A 20211-nucleotide genomic window follows, 5' to 3' on the forward strand; every position below is an offset into this window, starting at 1 on the left:
AATAAAAAATGTACTCAAAGTGTAAAATAAGCATCTAAACAAAAAATAAAATTTCAAATTAGTAAGTATGTGTTAAAAGTCACAACTGTTTAATTAAATCATACATCTATGTTAAGTAACAACTGTTAAAAATACTCAAAAATTTTCTGTTTAACCCAATAAAACCTTTATTTATTAATCATGGTATCCAAGAAGTGCATGGAAGCAACTAAGTCTAAATAGTTTAGAAGAAGGCTTGAAAAAGGTTAAGATGAAAAAGGAATTTATTGCAAAGCACAAAACTGGTACGTATGTGACAAATCTGGGGGCTATGTTTAAGATGCCAATGTCAACAATATGCAACCAGTAAATACAATTTACATTTTATTATACATTATTAACATATTTTATTTATTGTTTTTGTGTTTTAATTTATTTTTAAGGCACTTCATTGTGTTATTTTTATTTTAAATAATGAGTATTTGCTGTTTTAAGTTTATCGAAATGGGTATTGTTTTGGGGTCTGAGGATGGATTAATTTGCTAATGGGAAAAATTGCTTTACACTTCAAATGATTTAGTTTAAACAGCCTCATGGAATGAATTAAATCTGAAGTACAAGGCACTAATGCATTTGTGAAAAAATTTTATTTTATTCAACACATCCTAAAATGAAGAAAATGTTAATTTTTTAATTATCTAACTCTAATAAATACTTTAAATTTTTTAAAATAAATTGCTCATTTTATCAAAGCATGCAATTTACATAGTTTTTCATCCACATTGTTATATAAAACCAGCCATTTCCACATGTATATGTTTACCAATAATGTTTGGATATACTGTATTTTCATCATCATCCAAGCTTTAACACATTCTTCGGTTAAAGTTTACCTAGGGAACCCCAATGGCCCCGCTTCCGGTTGCCATTTTGTTTGCTGTACTAAGCACGCGTACTACGTTCAAAAAATTATGCAAATTAGTATGTATAATTTTTTGAAAAAATAATAATTACATTAGTAAAAAATAAATGTTTTAAGATTATTTTGCAAGTTCAGCTAGCTATGAAATATAAAACAAACTGTTACTCACGTGTTTGACGCTCTGTCATACATTTCCTTTCCGTTTCTTCTCGCTTTTCCTTGATTTGCGATCCTTATCGCTGATGTTTCTATCTTTACTTGATATTTTTACACGTTTTTTAGTTTCGCCACACGAATGTGCCTTACTTTTTCTTCCCTTCTTACACTCGTCGCATTATGGAGCAGCTGGAACGGACTCCGGTTCTTTCCATTTCGGCTCGATTCCGGACCCTTCTCTGCACACACCTCCTACAACCCACCTCGTCCCCTTCAATTTTCTACCTTTCTCGTATTTTCTCTTTGCAATTGCTGTTTCGTCTATTTCCACAACTTTATTTATTCCGCCAATCTTAAAAGTACATAGGTTATTAATGGAAACCATCATAACAAAACGTAAAAAGTTTGCCCAGTCGACTGCTGTTTTTTTGGAGATTCCCGAAGCTCCAGCAGCAACAGTTAGCGAACACTCTAAACACAGTAGGTGCCAGATAAATGACAAAATACTCTCCCACGACAAACGACCACATTTTCCTTTAAAGGTTCCTTGGAAAGCTGAATAATTCATCTTGCAAACATTACATCGCATCGATAGAGTTTTTATCTGCTCTATACATTAATTTACGACGTTTCCCACATTTGTCACATACCTCTTCTACATGTTGCAAATTCGAGAATATTGCAAATTTCACATCACTAGGCATTTTCTTATCTATTGCCAAATCATCGTAACCAGAGTACATTAATCTAAAGAAACGACCGGAGGTACAATTAATCCAAAAATTTTCAGAATTAATGTATGCAGTTTTCCATTTTGTCGCCAAAAAAAAAGAAAAAAAGTCTTACAACAATTACGAATACGATAAAATTATTAAATTTGCTGCACGTTGCATCACGAAAAGTAGACGGAATAAAAACTTACCTATTTTACTATTAAAAATAGCAGAAAGTAGCATTTTTTCTTCAAAAATGTTTAACTGGTGGGAAAAAAAAACCACTCGCAGCAGTCGAGCCGTCACGAAAAACAAAAAATTTGCGCCACCTACACCGAATTTCTAACATCACCTGCCGTCGAGATTACCGGAAGCGCGGCCATTGGGGTTCCCTAGGTAAACTTTAACCCATTCTTCATTTACCAAGTCTCTAGTCATAAACTGCTAATTGTCCTTTGTCATCTTATAAGCATTATTTCTATAGCATTATTCAAGCTAATCATTTCTATTGTTATAAAAGTAGAGAATAACAAAATATGCTAAACTAGAAAACATGTTTAAAAATAATGAATTTTTTTAGCATTGTGAAATATGAACTCATATCATTCATTAATTTTAAATACAGGTACTCCTCACTTTACGACCTATCTGCTTAACGACCACTTGCACTTACGACCAATCGAGTTTCGATCTGCAATTCAGGGAATCCCCTTTCTCAGCTTGAGTGTCGGTCAGTGGCGAATGGTGACATGCGCACTAAGCATACTATAATAGGCTTGCGCATACTATAATAGTCTTATAGTACAGGTAGCCCTCGATTTACGCCACAGTTCTATTCCTACAAAAGCCGGCGCAAATCAAATTGGCGTAAAATGAACCCATATTTACAGTGAGGTATAGGGTTAGGTTCTACATAAGTGAAAAATAAACAAATAATTTTGTTTATTGATACAATATAATACAAAATACATATATTATAAATTTAATTTTTTAAAATGTATTTTATGATGAAATGTTTTTATTAAAAAATCTTAAGAAAAACAAATGATATTTCAAAGTTTCGGAATCTCTTACATGTTTCGGGAAAAAGTATCCATCTTTAATTGTTTAGATTTTTGTTTTCTTTCATTAAGAATTTCAGAATATGTTGAATAGATGCGATGATGCTCCTTTTTACATTTGTACTTCACTCCCAATTATTGTCTAACTCACAAAGTTCATCCGTCAACCTTTCCATAGCTGAAAGGATACGCTAACTCAACGTAGAGCTACAGACGAGCAGAGACACTGATTGGTCGACCACTGGCCGCCATAGCGCATATATAAGGTCAGTTTGAGCGGGAACATTGAAGGTGGCTAAGGAGAGAGATAGATATCGTCTGGCTAATAAAAAAGTATTGTCTGGCCAATAAAAAAGTATCGTCTAGCCAATGAGTAGTAGATTTGTCTCACCAACGATAATTTGTGATTGCTGGAAGTGCTACTGCGTCATAAGGTGTTTTCCTGAACGAACTATACAGGATACGTTCATTGGCGCTATGGATTCGAACGCCATTTATTGGACTATTAAGTTTAATAACTTGGCTCGTGGATACCTAAACATTTAGTATTTTAATATTAATTTAATGCAAATGTATACATACCCAATAATATTAAACAGAAAAAATAAATATATTCAATAAAAATCTTTGTTTTAACGAATGTACAATGTTGCGGCTCGGTAAATACGTCAACACTGAAACAAAAATCATTCTAACATAGGGAAAATCAGAGAATTACACCAGGAAATGGCGAATTGCGCCGCGGCGTTATTGTGAATCGGCGTAAACCGAGAGCTACCTGTATTATAATAGGCTAATAGCATACTATAATAGTCTTTTTATGAATAAATTTGAAGTTTGTTGCATAATTTGTATAATTTTATAATGATTCTATATTTCCAGCGCAAGCTCCTTGCTTATCGATGAATTTGCTTAATGACGTAGTCGTCAGAACGGAACTCGGTCGTAAAGTGAGGAGTATCTGTAATAAAATTGTAGTAGAATCTCATTTAGAATATTATGTTCAAAATATAATATTTCCATTAATCTTTTTACATTCTTTGATAATTAAATGATTTATACTTGTAAATTACTAGTAGTAGAAAACTGAAAACTATTATCAAATTTTTTAAACTTTAAAGTTATGAAAAGCAAGATATAGTACAGAAAATATCTATTACAGTAAAATAATGTTTATTTTAAAATGTAATGGTAATTTTCTGTTAAGCTATTCTTCAACATTGTGTTAACAAAGATTATATTATATTATAAATATTACATTGTAAAAATAAGCTACAAAATGTTTAAAATGATTGATAAACTGCAAAGTAATGTCTTAATGTTTTGTTCAGACTGTATTCAAAGAAGATTTTTTTAAAGAAAACATTTCAAAATTAACATTTTGCAGAAAATAAACTATATCTAATAACTATTAATATCTTTGTGTTTTCACATTTGACATGTTTTAAATGATTTTTCAGAAGCAACTGTTTTCAATTCAAAAAGGAATGCATATATTAAATTTATTTCTAAATTCAAAATCATTATTTATTATATTTTTGTGAATTTGAAATTAAAAATATTTATAATATAATTTATCTTATATCATTCATTATTTTAAATGATTCATTTTTGATTAATTCATAAATCATCACCACAAAAAATATAATAAAAATAAGATAAACTTACTTAAAATTATCAGGATATTCTTCGAGTGCTGCCTCAACCAACTGTAATGCTTCCAAATATTGTTTCTGTGCAGACAATAATAAAACTAACAGATGTAGAGAATGGACATGCTCTCCACGCAAATAAAGTGCAGATTTTGCATGTAATATAGCTTCAGGTAACTTTAAAATAAAATATATATTTTTATATTTACAGTCTAATAAATTAAATTTTTTATGTTAACAAATTATTTATTAATATACTTATTTAAGTAAATAAGCTAATTATTCATTTAATTATAAGAAGATTTTTTGATTATAATTATCAGTTATATTGCAGATTAATATACAGCTAATATCAAAATTAAAATAGTGTTTTTCAAATAAATAAAAACTGTTAAAATTTACTCATTTTAAATTTTCTATTTAGAATCCTTCTAAATTGCAAAGGAGTTTTATGTTGATTTTAAAAAATTCTGATTCAATCCAATATAAATCAAGCTTTCTAATTTCATTTTTATGAATTAAATTTTATTTTAAACAATTGTGGAGCAGTTATTTATTTACACCACAAGTTACATAACCATCCAAAATGTCACATGCTCACTTGATGATAATTTTTGTCTTTACTTCTTATACTGATTTAATTTTCTTTATTTTTAAAGCTTTACTTACTTGTCTGGCATGAGCATAATGAAGGGCAAGGTAAAATTCAGGCAAATGGTCATTAGGATCAGCTGCTTGTGCTCTAAAATTAATAAAATAATCAAAAGACATTTTAAATTATCAACTATATAAAATATTAAAAAGTTATGTTTATATTACCAAAAAAAAATTATAAAAAAATAAGAATAATAAACATTCATAATTCTAATGAGTATTTAAATGTTTTTGAAATTGTTAATCTATATATATAAATGAGGATATCTGTTTGTTTGTTCACTATGCATGCCTAGGTTGTTCAACTAATTGCTACAAAACTTGGTAGTTACGCTCAAATACTTCTAACTTAGATAATGCTGTACATCCCACCCCAAATTATCAGTTGAATTTCTGTATATCGATTAATTTCTGTCCACATTTGATTGCTAGCTTTACACATAGCACCATCTACTGGAAAAAAGTTAACAAAATAATTAACTAAATATAATTCTTACAAAAAAAAATTTTTTAATATATATTGTATTCACTGAATTACTGAGACAATGATGTAGTGTGAAATAGATGCACCATTATGCCTTTACTGTGACAGGTATCACATAGCACTTTGCCTGCGTAGAGTGTAGTCATGTTTTGCCCCTGTACAGTACACCATACTTTTCCTGTTAGCAATAGAGTCATGTCAGTCCCATATATCTAACTCTGTTCAAGGAAAAACGTTTTTGAATTGAAATAACATGACTTGCAATACAAATTGGAATTTCATATATAGTTAGTCTGGTCCTCTTTTTCTTATGATTTCCATGTCTGGTCTCAACTTTCATCTATCAAACTCCATTCTAGAGATTAAGGAAGGACAGACAACCAGACAGACAATAGTGGGAATTTATAGGTCTATAATTTTTTCAAATTGCAGCCCAGTTAAGTACCCTCCAGTAACCGAGTAGATAAAACCACCGAACACCAGTAGTCATGAGTTTGGAATAGAGTCAAGTCGGTCATATATCTAACTCCATTCGAGGGAAAATTTTGAATCAAAGTAGCGCTATGTCCATTCTAAACTGGAAGTTCGTATATAGTTACTCTGGGCCTCTTGCACTAAGCTTTACACATCTGGTCTCAACTTTCATCTAATTCTTTCTCAAGATTAATTAACCAGCTAATTTTCGTTTTACAAAATCTTAGTGATTTTAAATATATTATTTACAATTTGTTTCAAAATGAAAAGCTAACGTAGAAATGTAAATATTAAAATAGCTAGCTTGATTTCTTTGAAAAATGGACTTAGGCCACTTTCAAAATAAATGGCTCATTTGGGCATCAATTTATATCTAAGTCCAATTAAAGTTTTCCACAACTTTGATACTTTCTGTGATACACATTGTACAGAGTTAAACTGACACTAAAATTTGATGCATCAATTATTTAGTATTGCTAAAACAATCAACAGGTCACAATTTGTTACCTATGACCTGTTGTGCTACAATCTGAACATTTTGCTTAGAAATTAAGTGCTTGACATGATTATAAATAATCAATTAGTTGATTGATTATGGTAAATATGATAAAAACAGTCAGTTTTGGTAACTACTATAAAAAAAGTTTTTGAGATAAATGAGAGTGGAAAAGTGGTATAAGTGACAAAACAGTTTTCTTTATTAAACATATAGAAAAGTATTAGTTTAAAAATGAAAGGATAAAAATTCAATAAAAGTAAATATATCTATTTATTTATTTAATAAAATATGAATTTTTTCCCAATGTTAATTTTATCGCTAATACATGATGTTTCAAATAGAATGCAACCCAAAAGATAAAACAGTAAAATTTACTGTGCAGTTAGTTTAGTCATCATATTAGGCAAGTGGCAATGCTATACTCAAAGTTAATGGTTTCTAACTATTGAAATAATCTTGTCATGCACTAGTCTAACTTAAACATTCATTGTGTCAGATATGTCATTTTCCAAAAGATGAATGTGTATTTTGTTGAATCTTAGTTTTTCATAAAAGTCTTACAAATATGTGAGAGAAGAGTATCAGCTGAAGTTTCCTCAGACTGCAGTTCCTAACAAGTTGAAAATATGTTGTTTAATTGATAAATTTCAAGACACTGGGTCTGTACATGATTCAAAGAGCTCAGGGTAGCTATCACTGTTAATTGCCAAAATGTTATGAAATGGATAAGAATCTGTATCTAGGTTAGAGGAAGTCATTTTCAACGTAAGGTTAAATGGTAAATTGTGCCTTTTATTGAAATAAAATTTTGACAATAAAATAAAATGAAATAAAAATTTATGTATAAAAATACAAAAGAGGGTTGCATCCTTTTTGAAGTGCCCCTGTATACCCAAATTATACTATATTTCACTTGTATATTACTTTTCCACTGAATCCCTAAAATAAAAAGTTTTCAAAATCATTTAATAATACTTAAAATATATGTAAATTTAAACTGTAACTTAATATTACTTTTAAAAACTAAAGTTTTCTCATATTCTTTCAAATAAGAAAAAATTTAATTTTATCACACTTAAGAGCATTTAATGATTATAAATTACAATTTATTTTCTCCTTAAAATTTTTTACATTTTTTACCCTACCGTAAACAATACCAACAGTGCATTCACACACATACGCATCGTAATTAAATTCTATATTTGGTTGTACTGTATGATTTAATCTGATAAATATAAATAATTAAACAGACCTACCATATAATTTGCCATGCAACACTAATCTGATAAATTGATGTAAAAACTTTTTAAATTAAAAGAACACTTTAAATTTAAGCAAGTGATATCATTATAAGATAGCACATATAATAATATACTTGATGTAATATGTTGATTAAAAGCAATAAAATCAAAGTTTATGCCACAAATGATTTTTTTTTAGAATGCCTTGCTAATTAACAGGCTTTTTAATGACCAAAAAGTACAAAATTTCTTTATGACAACAGTGGTTGTGAAATTTTTCTCTGAAAAATTATTTAAGAAATGCATCAATTTTTTGCAAAAATATAAAAATTTTAAGAGTTTAAGAGTTTTTGACTGACTTTTTCATTATCATTATTGAAAATAACATTTATAAAATGATGATAAAACTAATATTCAGCAGAATACACAAGAAATATGCAAGGAAGTCTGCTTCCTTTGGCATAATATATATGCCAGGCAGTCTACTACCTAGTTCATAGCACATTATCTTGATTTTGTTTGGTAACTTTTACTAATTTCATTTTTATTGATATCAACAAAAATGAAGCTAAGATACAATGTTACATATAGGTGTCCAATGCATAGATTTCTTTCTATAAAACATAAAATCTTTGAGACGATTTTCTGACTGACTAGGTGTAATTTAAATGTAATTTGTAAAAATTACTAAGAAAATAATCAAAACTTTATTTATGCTAATTGATTCCCATATATTTGTAAATACAAATTAAAAAAAAAAAAAATGTAATTGAACCTGTCTAATTTTTAATAATCAATGGCATGGATAGAAAATAATCAAAATTTCGCATATTCTTGTAAAAGTTAATAGAACAGTAAAATTATGATCGACACAATTATAAAGAATTTCAAAAATGTTATGTTACCAACAACTTGGATGAAACAGAAGATGCTACTGTTCAAGAAGACTAAAAAGTATGACAGCAATGAAATAAGAAACAGGAATGATAAACAATGAAAGTGATGAAGTATTGTTTCAATGACTTTCCAATTTTTTAAATGAAAACTGCTAAATTTTTGTATAAAAATAAAATAAGAAATAAAAGGTTAACTTATATAATGTTCTAATTTCTTTCAAAAAGTAAGGATTCCAAATTTGTGAGTCAACTTATTTTCAGGCCAATACAGTATATTATGTATAAATGTTTGAAAAATAAAACATACATTTTGAGTGTTTTAGAAATAAATGGCAGTCATTTGATTGTTACATATTGCATTTTCTAAATTTAAATTAACAGAAACTCACTTCAGAAAGGCATCAAAGGCTTTACTTCTTAACTGCTGGCGATGAGTTTGAGGTCTAACTTGTTCTGACATCAACTCTAAACCAACCCCTACAAACAAATGACAACGAGACAGAAGTCCTTGTGATTGAGACAATTCTCTTTCCAAGGCTTTTTCAGACATTTTCAATCCATTATCAACTTGATTCAGATTTTCATAACAAATTCTTGCAGCAATAAGACAAGGTAATGGATTATTAGGTTGAAGTCTTATACATTCTTGAAGCACCAAATATGCACGATTGTGCTGAAATTCAATTTATATTGACATAAATACAAGAATTATTATTTGAATATTTCTATAAATATTTATTAAATTGTTTCTTACCTTCCCTGCAGAAGTTAAGGAAAGAGCAAATTGGAACCATATATGAAATTCTTCAAAAGCAAACTTCATCGCTCGTTCAAAAGACTACAAATACAATTTTTAATATATCAAATAAAACTCATAGCCAATTTTATAATTTTTTAAAAACAATTTTTATTGGTTTATTTATCTCGCACATGAACTAGTTTCGTAAAGAATAAAAAATTTAATTATTATTCTATGTACTTTAATTTTCAGTATTATTGTTATTAATATTTCTCTAATTTATTTTCTCTTTACATCATCAAAATATAACATTTCAAATTTTTTATAGGAAAGGAATAATTTTAATATATAATAGAACTAAGTTAAGCTTTAATTTCAAAGGTCCCAATTTTTCCCCCATAAGTAATGTGTAAATGTTTCCATATTTATGAAAATTTTCTGCATAAGTATACTGAAATCTGGTAAATGAATTTGCATAAGAAGTTTTTCAACTACTGCATGCTATATATATTTTACGTAACAAAAGGGATGAAGCAGGCTACACTAGACAAATATCTAATGTGGGAGACTTCACCTCCCTGCTTGTTTTGCTTACTTGTCCCATAGGCTTGTTCCCTTATTCATTTTATTCATTAAATTTTATGGTGATTCATTGATTCCTGGTGCTGCCATTTTTATTACTTTTTTCATCATGAGAAAAGTATTATGATGATTTTAAGCTAAGTATTTTATATACAGAATAGATAAATACTGTGTAAGTTTAATTCATAGTAATGTAGCAGAACATTGTTAAATAAATATGGATTATTTAAAAAAAAGCTACATTATTTTCATTTCTGCTTGGTCCCTAGAAAAATTTCTTAATTGAGTTTTACTGTATTTGCATAGAATCTACATGAAAAAAAATAGAAAAGTACTAATTACAGAATATTATTTTTTAACAAAAACATTACATTAATTTTGGTTTATATAGTCTTTACATAAAAATATAATTTTATTTAAAAATTAATTATTTGATTTTATAAATTACAATAGAAATTTAAATAAAATTATGGGTTCATTGTTAAGAATTTATGATGTTAAACTATTTAATGTAATATCAAAATATCTTAGATCTTACATCTTAATTATGATTCATGTGGTTAAAAACAAGAAATATACTGTTAATAACTCCACATTAAAACAAAATGTTTGTGATTCTGATATGATAACAATGTTGTTTTTTTTTTTTAATTTTCAATTATCTGAATTAAATAAAAAAATATATTTATATATTATTATTGGATGAAAATTAAAGAAAATAATAAATTATTCTCACTTATACCAAAAATATGATAAATGTAACCATAAGAAAAATTTTTAATAAAATATGAATTTATACTTAAAGATAATTTTTAAAAAAATATTTTTACAAACTGGAAATTATATATTAAAATTTCCTAACATATTTCTTTGTATGCCAAGTTCCATACTTATATATTATGTATATATATCTATACATGAGAAATTTATTCAATATGTAATTATTTTCAATCTAAATTTTAGAAAAAACTCAACAAAATTTTAAAAAAACTTAATTCAATTCATTAATAACAAATCTGTAATTAACTAATTAACTTAAATTATATTAGTCGCATACTTGAAATAATAATCATGATCTTAAAAATAGTTTTCAATTGTTTTAATCTTTTAAATTTAAAAAATTACCTCGCCTAACATTTGAAATTGATTCCGTCTCACTAATGCAATTGTAAGAAGATCATACACTGCAGTAACATTGAGATATGAATGAATTCTTGCGTCTTTAAATTCGGGTGACCGATCCAATACAGCATTTCTGACTGCCTACAGATAAAGAAAAAGTACAATAACTCTTGTTAATAAGCATAACCCTCAAAATATATACGGTAAATACTAATGATACAAAATAAACAGCCATATAATGAAAAACTAAGATCCAAAAATATATTTTAATGGGAATCTAAACCTTATCCTTTAATAATCTATCCTTAAACAAAATTATGACAGTTTTTATCACTAAGCTGTTGAAATTTAGTAATTACAGTATTCTTATATTAGTGTCCTAGAAATCTCAATTATATTATTTAACATTCCATCAAAAAATATGTTTCATATCTGATTGAAGTCAACTGTATTTTTTCTAATCCAGAAATACATTGTAAAATTTAGAAAACTAGAAAACATATTTTTTGAATTCTGTTGTGAACAGCCACATTTCTTCTGACTGACATATATTGAATGATAGTGTCATCTGATTAGTCCTTGTCAGTCAGAAGATATGTGGCTGTTCAAATCGAAATTTAAAAAATATATTTTTTAGTTTTCTAAATTTTACGATGTATTTCTGGATTAATTAATGTTATAACCTGATTCATAATAGTGAGATTTAAAGCTGTACGTTTTCTATTTGAAAAGCAATTTTCTGTTTGGATGAGCAAGTGTATTATCATATTGTTCTGACATGTTTGAATAAAACATTTTTAAAATATATTACTAAAATAAATCCAAATTAAAATTATTTTCTTTAAATTTTGATTTAATTATAGAATTTAGTATTTTATGTTAGTAAATTATCAATTAAATAGAATTACATTAAATATTGTATTAGTTCTGATTATTATTATTATTATTATTATTTTTTCTTTTTAAATTGGATTAAATTAAGAGCAGCTGCTATTTTAATTTTTAAAAAATTCACAAATATATAGTTTATATATTTGTGAATTTTTACAATTACCTTCCTGGCAATTTTTATTAAATGTATATTATGATTTTTTTTATTTACTAATTTATAAAAAACATTGACTTTTGCTTTTTCTTAAATAAATACAATAATGAATAAATTACATATTTAAAAATATAAAATGTTTATCAATATAATACATATGCTAATTACACATACTTAAAATCAAATAATACTCATTATAATAATAAATTTCATCATTTTTAATATACAATAGATTCTTGATAAGTTGAAGTTCCTTAACTTAAATTTTATTTTTGTCCCAATTTAACTCCCATAGAATTAATGAATTCTCTGTTTCTATAAATTGAAGTAGTTTTGAGATCACATTTCACTAACTCAAAAATTAACATTGGGAAACTATTTCTTTCTATTACATTTTCAAGAGAATAGACATATTATTATGAAGTTGAAGACAAGTATTGTACAGAATTATGCCTCTAATTGCAAAATATAAAATTCAAAATTTTAAAATTCCAAACCTAAAGTAATGATCTTATTCTTAAACCAAATTGACCAATCAAAATCTTAGCAGTTTAAAATTGCTAATGTAATGAACACATCTGCAATTAGACAATGTACTGAGTTATTAGCTAATCAAATCTATAAGTTTGTTTACATATATTTTGTTATTTGAAACTAAATATTCATACTGTATAATTTGAATGTGTGTTGACATTTCATTGTTAGTAATGACCAGTTAATCAGTATACTGAGCATTTTCATTGCAAAATAGAATCAGACAGAACTGAAAAGTATGCATAATTGTGAGTATCCAGATGCTGAAAAGTATATGCTAAAGTCATTTGTACAATATAGAAATAATAATATTCCTGTTGATAGAAAAATTCTCAGAGAAAAAGTTGAGCTATTTAGACAACAGTTGGGATATATCACATTCAAAGCAAGTGGCGGGTGGCTAGATAAATTTAAGAAGCATCAAATAATTTTCAATAAAATCTGCAGTAAAAAGTGCAGAAGTAGAAGGAGAATTGCATGAACCAGTTGAAAAGTTTATCAGAAATTGTACAGAAATACAGCCTGGATGATGTTTTCAAAGTAGACAATACAAGACCATTTTTTAAATGTCTATCGGACAAATCAATATTGTTCAAAGGAGATTCATGTCAAAGATTAAAAAAAGCAAAGAACATGTAACTGTTTCTTTTGGAAGCAAACATGATAGCTAACAAAAAACTGCCATCATTATTAAGTGGAAAATCTTTAAAGTGTTGATGTTTCCACAATGTCAAGATACAGAAAATAAGAAATACGGATGACATCAGGATGTTTTTTAAATTGACTGAAAAAGTTACACACTTGCATAATTGCCAAAAACAGAAAAATTATTCTTTTTATAAACAATTGCAGTGCACATTCAATGATTACCATACTGAAAGGTAAAACAGTTCAATTTTTATCACAAAATACAACTTCTAGATTGCAACTTTAAATCAGGGAATCATTCAAAATTCTACAAAGCTTATTGTATGAATAATATTGCATTTTATTAAAGATCATTACAAATAAGTTTGGAATGAGCCTACTATATGCAATATGAATGATAAACAAAGCTTGTTAATCATTCCTCAAAGCTCCAATGCAAATTGCTTTACAAAATCAGATTTCAGTCAACAGGTTTTTGATCTTTAAAATAAATTGGAATTTCTATCAGAATCCATTGACCATACTGAAAAAGACTGGGCCAATCTCATTACAGTAATGAGCGATTCAAAAAAAGTGTAATTCAAAGATTTTGTCAGTATTGACAATGACTTAGCTGTCTGCAGATACTTATCTGAATATGACTCATTGCTGAAGTAAAAAACCAATTGCAAAAGACAAGTAATGAAGATCAGAAAAAAAAATCCAGTCAAGGACCAATATCTTGTTCTCCCTACATGTATAAATATGTGAGGACAGAGAAGCTCTCAAACTTTTAAAGGTTTTCCAGAAACTACATCATTCATGAAACAAGATGCTTTTGAAGTGGTCAACTGCAAGAGGTATTGTTGGGCAAGAATCAATGAAGTGTCAATAAATAACACTTGTTTAACAGATTTTTTTCACTAAAAGTGTCTATGTTAGATAATTGATATATATATATATTAATGACATATATATAAATATCTAAACAATACTAAATTAATATGTATTTAAGTATAACTATATTAAAGTGGAACCTCTATCCAATTCTTTTTTAATTTAAAACTCTAAAAATCTTTCTAAAACTCTAACAAATTTTCAAAAAACCTTTAGGTTAAAATTCAAGTAAAAACTACTCTTTTATATCCGATTTCGAGTGAGTTAACTAGCGTGCAAACAAATAAACAACGAAAGATGCTATACTTCAAGAAACTTCTTATTTATTAACATCCCAAATGCATCTCGCAAAAGCCTCATCAGTTGGTAATTGAACCTCGGCAACTCCCGTTCCTTTTATACCGGGTAACTTTTTCCCAGCATGCATCTATTTGCATACCGTCATTCTGATTTATCAGATTTACATATTCTATTATACAGAAATGTTCTATTATTCTTCTTTATAAAGTATTTTTACATTATTATTGTCTATTTTACAATGATTATTTTTACAATGTAGATACCACGGTGACTCTTCTCTTTTTAATCGTATTGCACCAGTGAAGAACAAAATCAGGAATTAAATTACTTGGACGTTACCATAAAAAGAAAGGAAACTCGATTGGTTTCGTAAGTATGAAAAATTGTGTAATACGAAAAAGACAGTTAACTATAAATCATATTGTCCCGCAGAAACAAAGAAAAATGTCTTTATTATGGACCTTAGAAAAATAGTGAACAGAACATCTTTACAAGAAGACATAGACAAAGAAACAAAACAGCTTTTTAAAAAATATTTATTGAATGATTATCCAAAGAATTTATTATGTAAGTGGTATAATTGTTTTATAAATTACAGATATAATGTTAAAAATCATATAGGTAGTACTCTATATGTTGAATTTCCGTATGTAAATAAACTTTATGAAAGATATAAATCGATTTTTAAACAGTACTCTATATGTATCGTGGCAAAACAAAAGAACAAATTGTTGAATGTAGTTAATGTTATAAACAAAGATGATACAAATATGTTAAACAAACTTGATGTTGCAGGTGTAATTTATAAATTGTCTTGTACTTGTCCACAAACAAAGTCTTACGCTGGAGAAACCGGAAGTAAGCTGGAGATACGCTTGAAAGAGCACGAGGCTGCAATACGATTAAAAAGAAAAGAGTCACCGTGGTATCTACATTGTAAAAATAATCATTGTAAAATAGACAATAATAATGTAAAAATACTTTATAAAGAAGAATAATAGAACATTTCTGTATAATAGAATATGTAAATCTGATAAATCAGAATGACGGTATGCAAATAGATGCATGCTGGGAAAAAGTTACCCGGTATAAAAGGAACGGGAGTTGCCGAGGTTCAATTACCAACTGATGAGGCTTTTGCGAGATGCATTTGGGATGTTAATAAATAAGAAGTTTCTTGAAGTATAGCATCTTTCGTTGTTTATTTGTTTGCACGCTAGTTAACTCACTCGAAATCGGATATAAAAGAGTAGTTTTTACTTGAATTTTAACCTAAAGGTTTTTTGAAAATTTGTTAGAGTTTTAGAAAGATTTTTAGAGTTTTAAATTAAAAAAGAATTGGATATATTACCCGATCCCATTGATTTTTTATCTCTTTGAATGGAACCTCTATATTCGTAATATTCAATATTTGTCACATTTTGACAAGTTTTTTATTTTTTGATATTTGTCAGTATTTTCTGTATTTGTTGTCATTCCTAACACTGAAAGTGGCACTACAATCACACATCCATGCCAATCAGCTAGCTGTGTTAGCCAGCTGTAGTTAATCAGTCTGCTTTGTGTGGTCGTCATATGTGTTGTTGAGTTATTGAAAAATAATCAATGCAAGAAACCAAGTTCCAATCGCTCCAAAGTGGCACCCAAATGTTGCTATAGTCAACCAAAATACAAATACATTCAATAATAACGTAATTGCCTACTTCAGAAAAGTTTTAAAAAGCAGACAAAAATACACAACACTAGACAAGTTCTTTATTAAATTGAGTGCTACTGAATCATTGGCAAAACAGATCCCATGATCATAATTGGAATTACCTAATGTTTTAATTGATATGTCTTTTTTCTAAACAATAATACTATATTATTAATATAGTGTATTAAATAATACTGTTCTTCTCCTTCTACCACTATACTGTATTTATTTAGTACAATAAAGATAAAGTTTACAAACAACAACATTTTTACTCTTGTATCTTTTTTAGGATAGGAATGGATTAATTGAATATCAGTTATTTATTATGAGAAAAATTGTTTCTATATTAGTCATATTCCGTATTCATTAGGTCCTTAGGAACAGATTAATGACAAATATAGAGGTTCCATTGTATTTATATTGTGATATTTATACTCTCATTAAAATAATGATAGTTTCCATAACTCAAAATAATTAATGTGTACCTAGGTAGCCAAGATGGCCGACCTGCCGGTAATCTCGATCCAGGTTACTTAGTGACGTCAAGATGGAGGGAGCTGCGAACTATCGCGTTGTGATATGCAAATTAATAGTAACGACACATTTCGTGTAGAGTTATCGGCGGAAAGTGGTAACAGGTGTAATAATTGCGTTGATTCGATTAATTTTTGACTTTAGACGTAATTTTTTTTTTCTTTTCGAAGTTTTTCGTTTAGTATTAATTGGATAGTTATGAGTTTTTTCAATATTTATTCCCAAGAGTTTTGTGCAGCGTGTACCACCCATGATTTCTATCGAGTGCTCGAATCTGAATTTTCCGAATTAGGTATGGACCCCAGAATCGATAAAGGTTTTAAGTTTGCGGTGAGTCTAGGATTACAGCATATTGAGGAAGTGTTTGTAAAAATTGTTCCAATTCGTGCCAAATTTTTTTATCGACACGACCGAGATTCGTGTTTGATGAGATGCAAAAAATGTCGAAGAAATAGTTCTGATTCGAAGGAACCTTTAAAGGTAAATGTGGAAAAATATCATGGAGTAGAATCTTTTCTTTTATATGGCATTACATTGCATTGGAATGCTCTTCGACCACCTCGGGTATTGCTGTAGGCATTTTGAATAAGGCTGCTGTCAACTGGTCCAACCATATACGTTTTGTTATGCTAGTTGCTCTGCACAATATGACGTCATTTAAAATCGGAGGTCCGAAGAAAACCGTCGAAATCGACGAGACTGTCATATGTAAACAAAAATATGAAAAAGGCCGCAGACTAAAAAGTACGAAATGGGTTGTAGGGGGAATATGTCGAGAAGACAAGAGCTGTTTTATCTGTTAAGTAAACGATCATTCCGAAATCATGCTAAAAATAGAACCCGAGACAGTCCCTGCAGCCCGTTTCTAATATTCAGAAAAAAGTAAAAAACGTGGTCGAAGGAAAGAAAGGAATGCAATATTACTGATGATGATATCGATAAAAGTAGGAACGAAAGAAAGAAGAACAGAAAGACAAGTAGTCAAACGGTATCAATTCCTGTCCAAATCAAGTGTCGGAAAAAAAGAGAGGAACAGCAGCATGCACAATGACGTAAGTAATAACATTATATTTTTATTTATTTTTTAATATTTCGAAATAGTAATTATTTTAACAAAATCCTTAAATTCTAAAATCGGGATTTAGTATTTAATAAATCGCGGAGCAAATCACGTGATCACATCTGCTCCATCGTAAATCACAGTCAAGATGGCCGCCATCTTGATGTCACTAAGTAACCTGGATCGAGATTACCGGCAGGTCGGCCATCTTGGCTACCTAGGTACACATTAACCCTCAAAATTTTGTCAACTTGAAAAGCTTTCTCTATCCATCCATCCATTTAAAGTTATCATGAATCTACTGTATTAATAATTCTGAAAAGTAATATTTTGTTGTTAATACTTACCATTGCCTCACTGATAAACAACAAAAGTAAAATTTCTTCATTTTCATCTTTTGGACAAAATAAACTGTAATTTTAAAAGTTTATTAATTAGAAAATATATGCGTACAGTTTAAATACAAATACAATTGATTTTAAAAATTTATTATTTTTTCTTTATTTTATTGCACATTAAGCAAAACTGTTTAATATATCATAAGTTTTCATCCACAATAAAAATTTGCTCAATAAGTTTTTTATGTTTAAAATAAATTAGAAATTCCATCAGAACATACTGAAGAAGACTGGGTCAATCTCAGACCAGCCAAACTATCTGGGCCAAAATTATCACAAAGATCAAGATCTAAATAAAAATTTGTTAAAATGACATTATTCATTCACGACATAATAATTCACCAAAGAAGGAATAATACAACCATTGATAAAAAAAATTACACACTTAAATAGAATTGTCCAATTACTGCATAACTCAACACATACAACTATGTAAATAATTATATTTGCCTGATAGCATGCCAGATGACACCACCAGTGTCTTAAAATTATTACCCCCGTATCCTATAAAAAGACTTGTAGAGGCTCTCTGTCTTAAAAGTTTTAGTGTACAGTACACATTACCTATTGTTTACAGGCATGCTGCCTGTACAATGCAATCAAAGACATGCACAGCTGATGGTGTTTGACGAAGGCTGCATCATCTGACTGAGAGAAGCAGAATGATCGTTTTTTCCAAATTTCCCCATTATCTGGGTTATTCTGACCCAACTATGAGCAAGCGTTGGGGACAATTGATATGTCAGGGCGCACATACCTTCTTCCAATTGTTTAATGTTAGATAAACAAAACAAACAACAAATGTTATCTAGCAAAATTCTTAGAACTAGCCAAAATTCAACATTTTACTGACATGAAGAATAATATAAAATAATTTTTAGAGCAATTATTCTTATTAGCAATATAAGAGTAATTTTCAAATAAAATTGAAAAGTTGTATGTTAGTCTAACTTGATACATAATGAATTAAGTACTATCTAGCAAGTAGTATACCTTCAAAAATAAAGCAATTAAAACATTGAGTGGATACTGGATTTTTACACAAATTTTTTCCTCTGTGCACCAAATATACATTTTAGTGTTTTTGTCTTTGAAACCAAAACATTTATATTTAGTATTACTACTACTCCAATGTGAGTTATAGTAATTTTTAACTTTTCCTTCTTTTGCATTAATAAGAATGTTACTCTCCATAAAACAGAAATCCACAACAACAGAAAATTCTGGCTGTTGCCATTGTAGTATTACTGGTGGGACTTGAATTCTCTGAGAGAAGATGTTATCATTGAGGAGATGCGATAGTTGAAAAAGGCAGGGGAAAAAAGAGAGAGGATTTTGAACGGAGGCTGCCAAAAAGGGTCAGTTCTCTGCCGTAGAATTTCATGAACAAATATTTGCTTCTTATTTGTTACAATTGTTGGAATCACCACAGAACAAATCAGGTATGACAACCATCAACATGATGGTTATTGTACCTGACATCTATTTTTGTCAGATTGTATTGCATTAACTTAGTTGTAATTAGAAATATACCAAGTGCTGATCTAAGTTTTGGATACATATATGACACACACATTAAGAGGATTTGAAAAACTAATTGACAAATAATTTGCACTGAAATAATTTCAAAAACAAATTTTAAAGATGTTCAGTTAAGATTTTAAATGTTTTCAATTTTTCTTTAATCTAATAAATGACAAACCATTTTTTGCATCAAGAAATGATTACAGTTTAGAACAGAAGATCAAACAATATGAATTGTCAAGCAGACAATCAAAACAGAATGTGTCTTTAGCTATTCTGAGTGTCAGAGTATTCTGAAAATTTAACAAAAAAATAAAAATAAATAACTTTTAATAACTTACACAAAAAATTATTGAAAAATATCTTTAAATCTTAGTATGAAGAAATTAAAATAACATCACTCTAACAATTTCCTCACTTTT

The 20211-nt window shown here is 28.3% G+C and overlaps 1 protein-coding gene across 3 annotated transcripts in view; it reads right to left on the minus strand.

Moving 5' to 3' along the window:
* Ttc7 (tetratricopeptide repeat domain 7) overlaps window positions 1-20211 on the minus strand; it is an 85924-nt gene that overhangs the window by 15563 nt on the left and 50150 nt on the right. For 2 of the 3 annotated variants that reach the window (XM_067263429.1, XM_067263428.1), the window contains 7 exons: window positions 18215-18278; window positions 15361-15468; window positions 11178-11315; window positions 9486-9569; window positions 9121-9404; window positions 5153-5225; window positions 4500-4660 (listed from right to left, as the gene is read on the minus strand). In XM_067263429.1, the coding sequence (XP_067119530.1) occupies window positions 4500-4660; window positions 5153-5225; window positions 9121-9404; window positions 9486-9569; window positions 11178-11315; window positions 15361-15468; window positions 18215-18278 (912 nt within the window). The remainder of the gene's footprint in view (window positions 1-4499; window positions 4661-5152; window positions 5226-9120; window positions 9405-9485; window positions 9570-11177; window positions 11316-15360; window positions 15469-18214; window positions 18279-20211) is intronic. The other variant, XM_067263430.1, reaches the window with a different exon arrangement.

Source organism: Centruroides vittatus, unplaced genomic scaffold (genome assembly GCF_030686945.1).
Source record: "Centruroides vittatus isolate TY-2023 unplaced genomic scaffold, ASM3068694v2 contig_1776, whole genome shotgun sequence".
NCBI lineage: Eukaryota > Metazoa > Arthropoda > Arachnida > Scorpiones > Buthidae > Centruroides > Centruroides vittatus.